Source organism: Otolemur garnettii, unplaced genomic scaffold (assembly GCF_000181295.1).
Source record: "Otolemur garnettii isolate 467f Iridium unplaced genomic scaffold, OtoGar3 scaffold00046, whole genome shotgun sequence".
Classification (NCBI taxonomy): domain Eukaryota; kingdom Metazoa; phylum Chordata; class Mammalia; order Primates; family Galagidae; genus Otolemur; species Otolemur garnettii.
Window position 1 is genome coordinate 7,315,274 of NW_003852441.1, and position 15,366 is coordinate 7,330,639.

The following is a 15,366-nucleotide window of genomic DNA, read 5'->3' on the forward strand; positions in this document are numbered from 1 at the left end:
AATATGGAACGCTTCACGAATTTGCGTGTCATCCTTGCGCAGGGGCCATGCTAATCTTCTCTGTATCGTTCCAATTTTAGTATATGTGCTGCCGAAGCAAGCACTGTGAATTCTTTAAAGAAGTTGTTATATAAACACCTGTTGGGTTATTTATTTAACTTTGCAAAATGTTGAAGTTTTGCCAGTTTTATAGTTTGTTGAACCACTCATATAATTATCCCCTCATTTCCATGTATAAATGAATACATTTACTGAGCACCCATCACATGAAAAGCACGGTGTTGGGGGGGTGGGGGTGGGGGTGGTTACTAAGGTAAAAAACATACCTTATTCTCAAGGAGCCCTCACACATAGCACACACAGCAGTTGCTGGACAATAACAGTGTGGCACACTTAAAGATAGGGTGGTCTAGGAGCACATCTGGGGAAAACCGGGCACACTGGCTTTCAAGAAGGGCTCCCTAGAGGGGTGACACTGAAGTCAGTATCTGAAAGATGAGTAGAGGCTAGTCTGGTGATGGAGGTGCAGGAGTGGAAATAGCCTATTTTAGAGAATGGAAAGCAATTAAATGTGACGGCTACAGTGCACGGTGGGACAGAGAGAAGTAGGGAAACACAGTGGGCAGAATAACCAGCCCCCAAAGATGTCCATGCTCTCGTCCTGGGAGCCTGTGAGGATGTTTCTTTACATGGCAAAAAGGGACTCTACAGACGTGGTTAAAATACGCATTTTGAGATTCAGAGATTATCCTGGATTATCAGGGTGGCCCAGTGTAATCATAAGCATCCTTAAAGGAACAGAGATTTCATTTATGCCTTCTAATCTCCAGCCTGGTAAGATTATAAGTGTCCGTTGTTTTAGGCCTCTGACTTTGTGGTCTTGTGTTATGGCAGCCACAGAAAGTCATAAGGGAAGTGCGCTGGAGGAATAGGGAGGACAGGCACATAAACCCTTTTTCATTTTATTATTTATTTATTTATTTTTTGAGAAGGAAAGATAAGTTTGTTACTTTGCTGGCAGAGAGGAAAATGGCAGACAACGGTCTCAAAATCCACACTCCTGTTTCTGAGCTGAAGCCCTGAGCTGACATAAAGCCATTCTGAGGGGTTTGGGCTTACTTTGAGAGTGATAGGGGCTCATGAAAGGATTGTACTAGTATTTCAGAAAGATCACTCTGGCTAGGCTACAGGGGATTGCTGAGGTGGCATGGTGGAGACACCTCCTTATGGGACTGTTGCTGTGGGCTCTGCCTTGTCTAGCCCAGAGTGGCCTTTCCTCTCTTTGCTAGATGATCCTATGTTTCTGCAGAAACCCTGACTTCTGTGTTGCAATGCCAGGCATTGCATGATGACCCTTGAATCCAGAAAAGAGAAAGTGACAGGTGGGAGGAATGACAGGGCATGGGGCTGATGCACGACCAGGCGATGCCTTTCTCACCTTGATTCTCCACATCCTTCAGTGGGTCCACCCCTGGGGATAGGATGAAGAACATGGGAGTGGCTGGTCCTGATTCTTCAAATGAGGCTGCAAAATCGAGTGCTCTCCCCATCACATATTTACTCCCCAACTTTTCCTCCACAAAATCTCTGCCAGGAAAAAAAATACATATATATGATATATGTCTGTCAGTTGCAAAATAATTACATTGAGAAATGGAGGCCTATAGAATAAAGGCCATGCTCACAGTCAGAGACTAAGGCAGTTACAGAGCGCAGGCCACCTCCAGTTTACTACTTGTTAAGTCCCAAACTTAACCATGTCCTGCTAGTTACGAGGCTACTCACTGGGATCGAGGCCTCTTCTGAACACCCACCCTCCCAGTCCACTGCTGATGCCCTCCTGGGAGCCTGGGGTCTTCTCACATCACCCATCACCCAGGAGACCATCAGGGCTGATGTCTTCTGAAAGCTCATCTGCAGCTGAATCTCCACGCTCAACATCCCGTCGTCTAGCCCACCCAGAGGCCCTACCGCGCTTATGTTTCATCACTCTCTGTCTCCTTTCATCTCACTCTACTTACTGCCATTCCCTTCCAAAATGTCTCTCATTTTATGCTCAACAGATGCGCACAGCCATAACCACTTCCTGAGTGTCTGGCCCAACTTGTGGCCATTAACCGAGACTTCCACTCTCCCTAAGGACACGATTTTCCTGGCGGTCTTCTCAGCTGAACTCGTTCTCCTACACCTGACATCCCTGAGGGCTGGCAGGTGGGATCACTGTTTCTAGACCATTACTTCTCATATGATGACCTTCAGACTCACGTCCCCTGGTGGTGTCACCATGGCCCCTGCACATCTATGTCATCTATTCTGTTCATTCTCTCACTTTCTCTCCTTCAGCTGGGGTGACTGCAACCATGTGGATGACAACCTTCTAGATTATTAGTGACATCAACCCAAGTGATCTACATTTCTCCCCTAGCCCCTCTGTTCAGCCACCTAATTTCATGGCCACACCCTCACCTTTGTAACTTGGGAATTTTTCTATGTCTGAAAACATAAATGGAATCATCCTGCTCTTTGACTGAAACCTCCTATCCTTACAGTTCTTTTTGGCAATTTACCCTGGCATGACCTGTTTTTTTACCCGCAGTGGTGCTGCAATAGAGACTGGAGTTCCAGAGTCTTGGCCTCCTGGGTATTGTCTGTCATCCCCTTAGTCTCATCACTTATTCCTATCCAGCATAGACTCCTTGGTCTACAATTTCTTTTTTTTTTTAAAGTAACTTTATTGGGTATAATTGACATATAAGATTTACCCATTTTAAGTATACTAGTCAATGATTTTTAATAAATTCACCAATTATACAATCTTCACCATCCTCCAGTTTTAGAGCATTTTCATCACACAGATAACACTCCTTGGGCCCATTTAGTTAATTGGTATTCCCAGCCCCAGGAAGAGGAATCACAGATCTGCTTGCTGCCTCTACAGATCATGTGGCCTATGACTTGTGATCTTTCTCTTGCCTATATTCCCAACTCCCTTGCCTAATTCTTATCCCAACACAGCAACGTGAAATGACTCAAGCTCTGGATCAGCTCTGACTCTGCCTCTGTGCCTCTGGGGAAAACCTTCCCAGGGTGAAGATTAGTGCCAGAACAAATGCAGGATGGTGGGCTTTCAATGCACCTGGAATTTGGTTTCCCTGATCAGTCTTTTCTCCCATGTTTTCACAGATCCTATTTTAGATTTCTCCACTCTTTGCAAACATCCAAGCCCGCCACCTTCCCTTGCACACACACGCAACTGATGACCTTGTTTCCTTCTCAGAGAAAGCAGAAGCTGGGGGTGAAGTCCTTCTCAACGTCCTGCCATACACTTACCGCCTTCCCTATGACCACACCCACCTCTCTCCCCTTTGTTTGCCACAGTGTACACAGAGCCGTGAGCCTCACAGGATTACTGACGTAGGTGCAAAGGCTCCCGGTATTGTACACACATGCCCTGCTAGCTTGGCAGTCAAGACTGCCCTTGCCCCAGCCTATTCCTGGCCTTCCACCACCATGCTCCCTACCACCACCCTGCTCCCTATTGCCACCCTGCTCCCTACCGCATGGCATAGGTCATCCGGTCAGGCCGCATGGCTCTCATCATGCAAAGACGCTGCAGGGATGTCTTGCTCTTCCACTCCTGGGGGAACTTCTCCTTCTCAGGACATTCTGACTCCACAAACTTTTTCCAGCTCTTGGCAGATCCTTCAATGTCCCGATCCAGGTTACAGAATTCTTCCATTGATGAAAGGGCCTGGGAAATTCCAGAGAATAGTGCTCTGAATAGAGCAATTTCTTTAAGAAGTTGTCATTTACATTGTGTTGGGGGTTGAGGGACAAGAAGGTATTATATACACAATTTTGTCTCATTTATACTCTCATCTGGAGCCTTGGATCTTCCCCCAGGGAAAATCAAGGAAGAGGAAGGATATTGATTAGTTCATGCTCAGCAAACTTCCCCAGTAATGGGCAAGATTTAGCAAATGTTTGGAATGTTATTAGCAGGAGAGACTGAGCCCTACTTGCCTGCAGCATTTCACATGGAAATGAGGGACAGGAAGACTCATTCTGGTCACAGAGCCTGGACGCCTCATGCAGGCAGAATGTGGACTGAAGACCCCATTCTTGGCAAGGGAAAACACCCCCAGAAAAAGGGGAAAATAAAAAAGTAAGCTAAGTGATGTGGAACAAAGGAAAGTTAGCTAGTTTACTTTTAAACCAGCTGTGCTAAATTTCTTATCTGAGCAAGTTTCCTGTTTTTTCTAGAAGCCTGGTCTATTGGGTATACAGCTTTCAATTACCCATGCTAGGTCTGTAAACACTCTGAAGGAATAATAGTTACAGATGATGCTGTCTGCAAGGCCTAGCAAGAAACATTAACTAGGCTGTCTCTTGCCTAGTTAACAGTCAAAGAAAATACCCATTGTGGAGATTTGTATTTGGCTGGGGCAGAGATCAAGGGAATAGTTGGAGCCCTAAAATATGGGTAGGAGGGCTTATACCTCTTACTGCAGAGAAAAACCTTCTGTGGTAGTGATGAGAGAAAAATTTCTCTTTCCCATTAATTCTTCAGAAGAGAGTGATGCCAGGGGCATTTTACTCCACAGTGAAGTAGTGGGTGTTTAACAACCCCATAGGAATCTGTGTGTGTGACCCCAGACAGAAGGCTGCCCCCACACAAGGCTCAGGTTCCGGATTTCTCAAGACTGCTCAGACCCTTAAAATTAATGATTATAGAAACAACAGCAGCTGATATGCTTACTCAGAGAAACTGCTAGCATCTTTGTTCCCTTCCTCAGCTTACCCTCTGGGCTAATGAGCAAATAGCCTTCACTAAAAGCTGAGTGGAAATGACAATCTGGGCCACCATTGGAACCCCACAAATGGGCAGTGGTCCCCTGTGCTCCTGCCACTGAAAATTCTATTCTGTGTGTTTTGTCTCTTTCTTGTCATTTCTAACCTTTCATTTCTTCAGTATATCACTGCCAGATCCACAGGTTTGTTTTTTTTTTTTTGAGACAGAGCCTCAAGCTGTCACCCTGGGTAGAGTGCCGTGGCATCACAGCTCACAGCAACCTCTAACTCTGGGGCTCAAGCAATTCTCCTGCCTCCACCTCCCAAGTATCTGGGACTACAGGAACCTGCCACAACATCTGGCTATTTTTTTGGTTACAGCTGTTATTGTTGTTTGGTGGGCCTGGGCTGGATTTGAACCCACCAGTTCAGGTGTATGAGGCTGGTGCCTTAGTGGCTTGAGCCACAGGCATGGAGCCAAGAGATCCACAGGTCTTAATGGACTCTGCCTCTGGGGTGGGACCCCAGCAACCTAAAAAAGCAACTTATGATTCACTAACATCATGAGTCTGGATGTTGGAACTAAATTTTGAGTGTGGGGAGCTCCATCCTGTTTTTTCAGAGAGCCCACCTCAATGCCACTCACTTAGACACTTAACTACCTGCCATCATGGCATCAATGCTCAACTCTGCCTCTATGTATGGTTTCACGAAATGAGATTAAATACCAGACTGTGTGTCTAAAGCCCCTCTGGTAGTGCCATGAATTTTAAGGAACCCAAAAGAGTCTTGTTATTTACCGAATTCATCCATTTGTTCCTCTATTCTTTCAACATTTATTGAAGGCCTACTATTAGCCAGGGACTTGGGAATGCAGTGGTTAACCAATAAGAGCATGCCTTCAAGGAGCTTGTAGCCCTACATTAAGGAGAGAGGAGATGAGGATTCTGCTGTGCAGACAGAGAGGAGTGCAGAAGAGAAGAGTATTTCACGGTGAGGATCAGAAAGAGCCAAGACCAGGGCTTGATAGCAAGCAGTGTGATTGCCAAAGTGGAGTTCAACTGCCAACAAGGCAAGGGTGCCATGGGAGGCAGGTGGACCCTCCACCTAGGCCTTCCACGACTCCTCTCCATTGGGTATATAAACTCATGTTATGACTTAACATAGCCTTCCTGTGGGCTTTGCAGTTTCCCAATTTCACCCTAACTGCTTGGAGTTGGGAATATATCCTCCTCTGGGCCAATCTGTGGTGTGGGGTGGGATGTAGGAAGGTGGAAAGGGGAGAGAGAGAGAGGTGTTCTGGCCGCAGCACTGCTATTCATGAGCCAGTGGACTTGGTGCCTGTTTTGGGACTTTTGTTTTTTTCCTTTGGAAAATGAGGCCAAGTGATTCTGGTCTGCCATATCTCACACTTTCACGTAGATACAAATGCTTTGAAGACTATAAAGCCCTCCCTGTCCTTTCTTGGAGGTTCCTAGGGCTATTGAATTGCAACTGCTGGTTTACTTGTTTGTTACTCCCACAAGATGGTGAGTTCCCTGTGGGCAAGAACGTTGGTAGGCAGCTTTGCATGCCTTTGGCCTAGCAGGCTGCCTGGCACTTAGGAAGTGCTCAATTAATAAGGTTTGACATCTGCGTGGCCAGCAGGAGGGCTCTTGACAGGCAGAGAAGGCTGAGCCTGCTGTAATTATTCCTCTCTGCACTGAGGAACTAACTTTCATCTTCTTCCAGGCAGCCACTCACCCCCTCTGCCCAGCTTGCTTCATTATTAACCCTTGTGCAGCCCTGTCCCCCCTCTGGCATCTCCACAAAGCTGAGCAAATTGCACTGTGGTTGCTGCTCTCAGCTGCCAGCTCTGGGTCTGAAACACACTTTCTTGAAGCTGTGGATTGAACACAATTGCAACATTTAATCTTCCAAATAAGGGAAAGGGATTTCTAGCCTTCTAATAAGCTAAATGGAAATGACTAATTAACCTAATTACTTTGGACTGTGTAGCAAAATACAACTGCACTAAATTGGCAACCAGAGTGGTAGTGTGGGGCCTTTTCAAAGGCTGACAAAGGCGTTTATCACAGATGAGGTTTTCTAATGAAGAACAGAACATGCCCATTACCTTAAAGTCCCACAGTTGATGGGACTTAAAAAAAAATCCTTACAAAGGATAATAACAAAAGCAGTATTTTATCCCAAAGATTTCATTCATTACTTGCTTATTAGTTCTTCTGTGGAAACATGGCAATCAATCTTCCTCATTAGACAGAGTGCTTTAAAATTTTTTTAATCATGTCCTATTCAATTATACTTATTTTGTTTCTTTAGGCTAAAATCCAAGTGAACACTTAAAAAGAGCATTCATCAAAGGTTTCCACGCTGTGTGCTACATAATGCATTGTGTTTCACCTGCTCCCATCCTGGGCTGTACTTGAGTTTGATAGGTCTGGACTTTTTGCTGCTCCATGTAACAAATTCACATAGAGAGATAAAGCTTCATTCCCTGGCAAAATTCTTTGAACAGTCAGATGAGCTTGGCCCACAAAACAAAACAAAAAAGCAAAGTGAAGCAAAGTGGACCAAGCAATCCATTTTGTGAGAAGAGGAATGAAACTAAATTGCACATAGCTTTTCAGTTGAGCTATGTAAAAAGAAAGCATTAAGGAGTGCTTGTGAATCATTTACTGTTTATGACTTTTGTTGGAGAGGGCTTTGTGGATGATATAGAAAGGTAATTACACTTGGCCCAACTGGGGAATTCATAGTTTCTGGAAGTTTTTCTTTTTTTTTTTTTTTTTTTTTTTTTGAGACAGAGCCTCAAGCTGTCCCCCTGGGCAGAGTGCCGTGGCATTACAGCTCACAGCAACCTCCAACTCCTGGGCTCAAGCGAGTCTCCTGCCTCCGCCTCCCAAGTAGCTGGGACCACAGGCGCCCGCCACAACGCCCGGCTATTTTTTGGTTGCAGCCGTCATTGTTGTTTGGCGGGTCCAGGCTGGGGATTCGAACCCGCCACCTTAGGTGTACGTGGCTGGCGCCTTAGCCTGTTGAGCTATAGGCGCCGAGCCAGTTTTTCTTTTTTTTTTGGACAAATTCCATCAGGTACAACTCTTATCAACTATCACATTATGAGGTCTGGCAAATAAGTTTTCAAGATTGTCACCATTCATTTATGTTGGCAGCACTGTACAAATAACTTGGTAAGGTTCAGAATCTTGGTATATTAGTGTCTCACAGCTGTGTTCATGTTAATGTGTTTTGGTGTCTTGCTAAGTGGCTAAGTGACATTCATTATTGCTGTGCGTTTTACTGTCACAAAAATGTTGGAGCTTGAATTACAGCAATGAACAAACATTAAATTTCTTGCTCAACTTGGCAAGAGTGGAACTGAAATCAGAGATATGTTAGTTCAAGTTTGTGGGTATAATGCCATGAAGAAAATGGCCGTGTGCAAATGGAGTAAGTGTTTCTCTGATGGGAGAAAAGAGCCACTGATGAAGAGAGGTCAGGCCAGCGAGTAATGAGCAGAACTAATGAAAACATTGCAAAATTTTGTCAAATTGTGTGTCATTGGCTGACTGTGAGAAGCAAAGCAGACCAAGAAAACATCAAAAGAGAAACAGTTAGGAAAATCTTAACTGAAAATCTTGCCATGAGAAAGATGCATGGCAAAATGGTCTTGAAGGGGCTCACCAATGAACAAAAGCAAAGGAGAATCAAAGTTGGCCAAGACCTTTTGGAGAAGTAAGATGACGTTTTGGGCCATGTGATCACTGGTGGTGAAATGTGGGTGTATCAATAGGACCCTGAAGCAAAGTGTCAAAGAGCACAGTGGAAGTCAGCCAATTCTCCACAACCAAAACAGTTCCACCAGTCCAAATCAAGAGTCAAAATCATGTGCTAACACTTTTGATATCAAAGAGATTGTTTATTATGAATTTATACCAACTGGACAAATAGGTAATCAAGTTTACTATTTGGAAGTGCTGAAAAGGCTGTGTGAAAAAGTTAGACACAAACAACCTGAGCTTTTTGCCAACATCTTATGGCTCTTGCATCCCAACAAGGCACCAGCTCATGTGGACCCATCTGTGAGGGAGTTCTTAGCCAGTGAATAAATAACTATATTGGAACATTCTCTGTACTCACCTGATCTGGCCCCCAATGACTTCTTTCTTTACCTGAAGATAAAGGGACTATTGAAAAGAAGACATTTTGATGACATTCAGGACATGGAGCACAGCACAATGACAGCTGTGATGGCCATTCCAGAAAAAGAATTACAAAGTTGCTTTGAAGGGTGGACTAGGCATTGATGTTGGTGCCTAGATTCCCAAGGGAGAGAGTATTTCACAGGAGATCACAGTGATACTCAGCAATGAGATCTGTAGCACTTTTTCTAGGATGAGTTCATGAACTTAACTGTCAGACCTCATATATGCCTCCTAGCGGGGTAATTAATAACCATAACTCTTAAGAGGTGAATCATGCCCCCCAAAATATATATTGAAGAACAATCTCTGGAGGTGTGGATGTGATCTTACCTGGAAATAGGGTCTTTGTATATAAGATAACCGTAACTTTGACATAATCAAGTTAAAATGTAGTCACTAGGGAGGGCGTTATTCCAGTATAACTAGTATCCTTCCAAGAAGAGGGAAACTGACACACAGAGGGAAGACAATTGCCTGAAGATGGAGATAGATATTGGGGTTATGGTGCCACAAGTCAAAGAATGCTGGGGTGGGGGTGGCTAATGGAAACTGCACCCTTAGAGCAGTGGTTCTCAACCTTCCTAATGCCATGACCCTTTAATACATGGTCGAGAACTGCTGCCCTAGAGGGTTTGGAAGAAGCATGGCCCTGTCAGCACCTTTGTAAGAAAAAAATTTTTAGTTGTTTTAAGTTGCCCCTCAGCTTGTGGTAGTTTGCATACAGCATTGATAGGAGCTCTAGGAAGTGAGTAAACAGCCATAACCATGCTCAGCTTCCATTGTTGACTCTCTGTCTTGCATAACCCTGTGAGAAAGGCGCGATGATGAACATTTTGCAGCTAAGGAAACAAAGGCTCAGAAGAATACGATAACATGCAGAGGCTACATACACATGAACTTAAACTTGAACCCAGGAATTTCTGCCTCCAGAGCTTGTGTTAGTCCTCCATCTCCATCATGGCTCTAGTTCTACAAATGGGTCCATTCAGAATTGCTTTCTGGAACGGGTGTCAAACCATGAGTCATTACTCTCAAGCTCAGGGGCCAGACTGTCAACTTGCAAGTTAGACACTCAAGTTCTACTGGGTACTTGACATGTGACTAGTCAGACTGAGGGACTGAATTTTTAATTGTATTTAATTTTGATTGTTTTAAAATGTGAGCATAGAAACTGGGACTTGTTTTATTTATTTGTTTGTTTATTTATTTATTTGAGACAGAGTCTTACTATGTCACCCTTGGTAGAGTGCTGTGGCGTTATAGCTTACAGCAACCTCAAACTCATGGGCTTAAGAGATTCTCTTGCTTCAGCTTCTCAAGTAGCTGGGACTACAGAAGCCTGCCACAATACCGAGCTATTTTTTTTGCAGTTGTCATTGTTGTTTAGCAGGCCTGGGCCAGGTTTGAACCTGCCAGCCTCCGTGTATATGGCTGGAGCCATAACCACTGTGCTATGGGTAAAGAGTCTGGGACTTGTTTTAGTAAATGGAAAACTTTAGTAAATGGAAAGTCTTCTAAAGATAGTTTGGAACAAAGATGAATCAACTGTTTTACCTCTAAATTTTATGAAATCACCTAAATATTGTGATGAAACCTTAGTATCTGAATTGAGATGGGCTATAAGTATAAAAATACACAACAGATTTCCAAGAGATAGTACAAAAATATCAGATAGCTCATTAATAATTTAATAACATTACATATTCAAATGATATTTTGGCTATGTTAGGTTAAAGGAAATATAAAAGCTAATTTCATCCATTTCTTTTTAACATTTTTTTAATGCGACTACCAGAAAATTTAAAATTACATGTTTGGCCTGCATGGTATATATTTTGGACAGTGATCCTAAGTGTGTCTATTCATTCACACTTGATGTAGGCTGGGAAAATTGATGGTTTTCATTTCTTGGCATTTATTATAATCATTCTTAGGTATTTTATGACTTTTGTGATGTTGGTTACTGTTGGAGTGGATCTCTTCCTTGCTTTCCTCCCACACATATTATTCCCCTTCTCATTCACCATATTGGGCCCAGAAAGACAAATGAAGGTAAATAAAAATAAAATTACACCTTTATTATTTAGATCAGAGATTGTCCAACTACAGCTTGCAGAGCCAATCTGGCCCACCACCTGTTTTTGTAAATAAAGCTTTATTGGAACTCAGCCATGTTCATTCATTTACATACTGTGTATGGCTTTGGCAGAGGTAAGTAGTCGCTACACAGTCAGGCCTGCAAAACCTAACTATTTACCAAGTGGCTCTTTATAGTCAAAGTTTGGCAATTCCTGATTTAGCTATAGTCCTAAGGTTGATTGAAACAATACAGACTCTGAAAAAGAAATTGGAAAACTATTTTCAGCAAGTGTAGCATTAGTGGAATTAGCTTAGAATTTCCTGAAATGACTCCTTTGAAGGGTACAGCCATGAATATAAATGATTAAGTTCTAGGCTTTTGTTATAAAGTAAATCTACTTGGATAGATCTCAAGGGAATTATGCTGAGTGAATAAGACAATCCCAAAAGGTTATGTACTGTATGATTCCATTTATATAACATCCTTGAGATGAAAAAAAAATTATACAAATGGAGAACAGATTAGTGGTTGGCAGGTATTAGGAACTGGGGGTGGAAGAAGGTTGTTTTTATAAAAGTCAAGAGACTATGAGAATAGACAGGCTTGAAATGATGGAATTCTTTCTTCTTTTAAAATCTATTTCAGCATATTATGAGGGTACATACATTTTGGTTATATAGTTTGTTTTTGTAAATTTTAAGTCACAGATGTAAGTGTGCCCCTTAGCCAGAAAGTGTGTAATGAATGCTTTTGAAGTAGCTGTTGAATGGGAATTTTTCCTTTCCTTTCTTCCTCTACTCCCACCCAAATTTTCTAGATTTTGCTTTGCTTTGAGCATATAGGTGCTGATCAATGAGTTTCCATTTAGTGTTGAGTACATGTGGTGTTTGTTTTTCCATTCTTGTGATAATTCACTTAGGAGAATACTCTCCAGTTCCACCCAGGTTGTTATGAAAGTACTAAGTCACCATCTTTTCTTTTGTATTATTAAATCATAGCTGTGTACATTAATGCAATCATGGGGTAGTCACCATCTTTTTCATGACTGAGTAATACTCCATGGTATACATATACCATATTTTATTAATACATTCAAGTATTGATGGGCACTTGGGTTGTCTCCACATCCTTGTGATTATGAATTGTGCTGCTGTGAACATTTGAGGGCAAGTGTGTTTTTATAAAATGTCTTTTTTCCCTTTGAGTAAATCCCTAGAAGTGGGATTGCTGGATCAAATGGTACGTCTACTTTTAGTTCTTGGAGGAAACTCTATACTACTTTCCATAGAGGTTGAACTACTTTGCAGTCTCTCCAGTGTATCTTGACCATCATGGTGGAAACATGAATCTACACATGTGATAAAAACTAAACACACACACACACACATGCACATTAACTGGTGAAATCAGAATAAGACTAGTGGATCATACTAAAGTTAATTTCCTGGATGCGTTACTATCGTATATAATGCGAGATATTACCATTGTGTAGAATTGTGTGCAAGGGATATCTCTGTATTTTTCTTAAATCACATGTGAATCTATAATTATCTCAAAAAAAGAACATTTTAGTAATATAAGGAGAAAAAAGAGATAAAGAAAGAGAAAAAATGCCTGGTGCCATGAAGCATCTATAAAATGCCACAAGCACAGCAGATTGTAAGCAGGATGCATCCTGTGGAGAAACTGCTTCACACGTTGCACGGGCACCTGCCCTGTGGAACACAGGCCTGGGCTCTCTGGAGCTGGGGCTCTCTCCGTCCACATCTCCTGCAGGCATCAGTCCAGGCCCTGTGATTGCAGGTGTGGTCCCTACCAAAAGGACCTTATAGTTTGTGATCTTTTCAATGTTCATAGAATCCCAACTGAACTAAGCTGCACAACGTGAAATGAAAATAAGCTTTGCCGTCAGACAGACCCAAACCTGTGTCCTGGACTTGCTTTCTGTAAGCTTTCGGATTGCAAGTTCCCTCATATGTTAAGTGGGAACAAATGATACCTGTTGCCTGGGTGGATGTCAGACTGAAATAAGGTAATGCATTTCAAAGGTACCGCTCTGTGTGAGTTATCATCCACTGCTGAGTATCCCAGGATGAAGGACATCCCCTGCTGTGAGTCCAAGTTAGGGTTCACATGGAGCTGTCTGAGTCCCCCCCACCTGTTTATTTTGTGGAAATGCTGTGGCATCTTTGCCACACCAGCCCTGGGCACTCACAGAGCTGGGCTGGTGAAAGGCAGCTCAGCTGACTCAAAGGCGCTGATAGAGCTGCAGGCTCCCTTGCCCCCTGGAGGCAGAGCCTCGCACAGCAGCCTGCACCTGTCCCTTCTCTGCAGACCCAGGGAGCTGGGAGTGGGGGTGGGGGGTGTTTGAGGAAGGGAAAGTGAGGCACTGATGCTCCGTGCATGAACTCCAAAAGAAAGCCCCGTGGACTTCATGAGGATGAGCATCAGGGAGAAACTCTGAGAGGTCAGAACTCGACTTTTTACTAGGGGCCAGCACTGACCTTGATGCCTCCCCAGGCCTGATGGGAGAGGAACTCCACTGGGCTGGTGGCGCCTGTTTGCACTGGGGACCGAAGCAGGAAGTCCACCTCTGCGGCATCAGCATCCTGGTTCATGAGGAGAATCTGCAAAGTGGCAAAAGGACCCTGTATTTCTGTGCCCTGTGGTAGCCACAGGGTCCCGGGAATCTTAGGAGTTGTCACCCAGCGTAATTATTGCTGCCTCTACCACTAGAACTGGCCCAACAATTTTACTTATTTAAGGAGGGTAGAGAGGAAGAAAGTCTATATTCACACATATTACTTCCGAGTCCATCTGTTTTCACCCCAAATATCTGGGTGACACATGCACACCGTGAAGGACTGTGTATCTTGGTTAGCAAGAATTTATTATGTGTCAACCACAAATGCCATGGAGTCCGTTACTGCAATTAAATTGAGCAGATGATGCATGGAAGTAACACATGTGGGGAGAGTGTCAGAGTGACGTGTGAATATGTACGAGCTGCTAATGCAGATGTGACTCCGTCATCCTTGGGGGTCCAGGGCAGGGGAGTGCCTGGCAAGTGGGGATGAGGAGGGAGTAACTTGATTCAACTTCCTACAAGCAGTTTTGGAGAAGCTATGAGATGAGAATATTTGTTTTATTTATTTTAGTACTGAACTGTAACTGTTTTATTTACTTTTTAATTAAAGTCATAACTGTATACACTTATGGGGTACAATGTGATGATTTGATACATAATATGGAATGCTTAAATAAAACTTATTAAAATAACCATCACCTCATTTGCTTATTTTTGTGGTAAGACATTTAAAATTTACTCTTAGTAATTTTGAAATAAACCCTTGCATGGTGCACATTAGGTGAGATCCCACCAAATGCCCTCCCCCTCCCACCAATCACCCTCTCCCTCCCTCATCTCTCCTCCCCCTTGCTAGACTATATTTGTGTTTTATCAATCATATGAGTGTGTAAGTGTTTATATATTGGTTTCATAATAGTATTGAGCACATTGGATACTTTTTTGTCCCATTCTTGACACACTTTACTAAGAAGAATGTGTAAAGGACCCAACACAGAAAGGAAACTATAGACCAATATCACTGATGGAGTTGGAAATGGGAATATTTAGATGGGAAGGGAGGACTCTCTGGGGAGGGGGAACGGATCGTGCAGAGGGGTGGCAGGGCAACTAGAGAGGCAAGTGCCTGGGACGCGCAAGCATGTGGCTTGGTTAGAGCTAATGAGTCACACTGAGAGGTGGGGTCCACATGTCTCTGTGAAGGCCACGCTGTCATCTGGGCTGGAGTGGGGACAACAGGTGAGAGGGCAAAGCCAGAGTAACATTCACCCACAAACTCAGGCTGTGAAAGGTGTAGAGTCAGCACACAGGTGACGATGGAATATCTGACTTTTAGAATTAGAAAGGGCCTGTAAGATAATCTAGTCTGTGCTCTCAATTTATATATTGAAAAATCCCAATTCTAAATGATTGGATGGATATGTATAAGGCAATACATTTTCATGGCTTTGTGATATTGAGAATAAGTGGAATATAAAGGTTTCTTATTAAAGAGGCCACAGCATTGGAAGTCCCTGCCTCCCAACCCAATCAGAAGCAGAGTTGTAGAAAACATTCTAAGACAAGGCTGCTGCATCTGTAGAAAGTCCCAGGGAAAGATCGGGTAAGTAAACTTGCAACTCAGTGGTAAATAAACAGTGAAGGCTACTCCATCAGCATTGTTACAGCATCTCAAAAATCTGGTTATTAGTCTGGCCATCTTA

At 43.2% G+C, this 15,366-nt stretch overlaps 1 protein-coding gene and 1 non-coding gene across 2 annotated transcripts in view; both read right to left on the reverse strand.

Moving 5' to 3' along the window:
• LOC111725690 lies at positions 1-104 on the reverse strand. Its single transcript, XR_002773702.1, has one exon. It is a non-coding gene; the product is annotated as a U6 spliceosomal RNA (small nuclear RNA).
• Positions 1-15,366, reverse strand: part of DNAH9 (dynein axonemal heavy chain 9) — a 373,298-nt gene that overhangs the window by 68,069 nt on the left and 289,863 nt on the right. The window contains exons 59-61 of the mRNA XM_003791085.1: positions 13,581-13,703; positions 3,558-3,751; positions 1,439-1,587 (exon numbers count right to left, since the gene is read on the reverse strand). Of these exons, the coding sequence (XP_003791133.1) occupies positions 1,439-1,587; positions 3,558-3,751; positions 13,581-13,703 (466 nt within the window). The remainder of the gene's footprint in view (positions 1-1,438; positions 1,588-3,557; positions 3,752-13,580; positions 13,704-15,366) is intronic.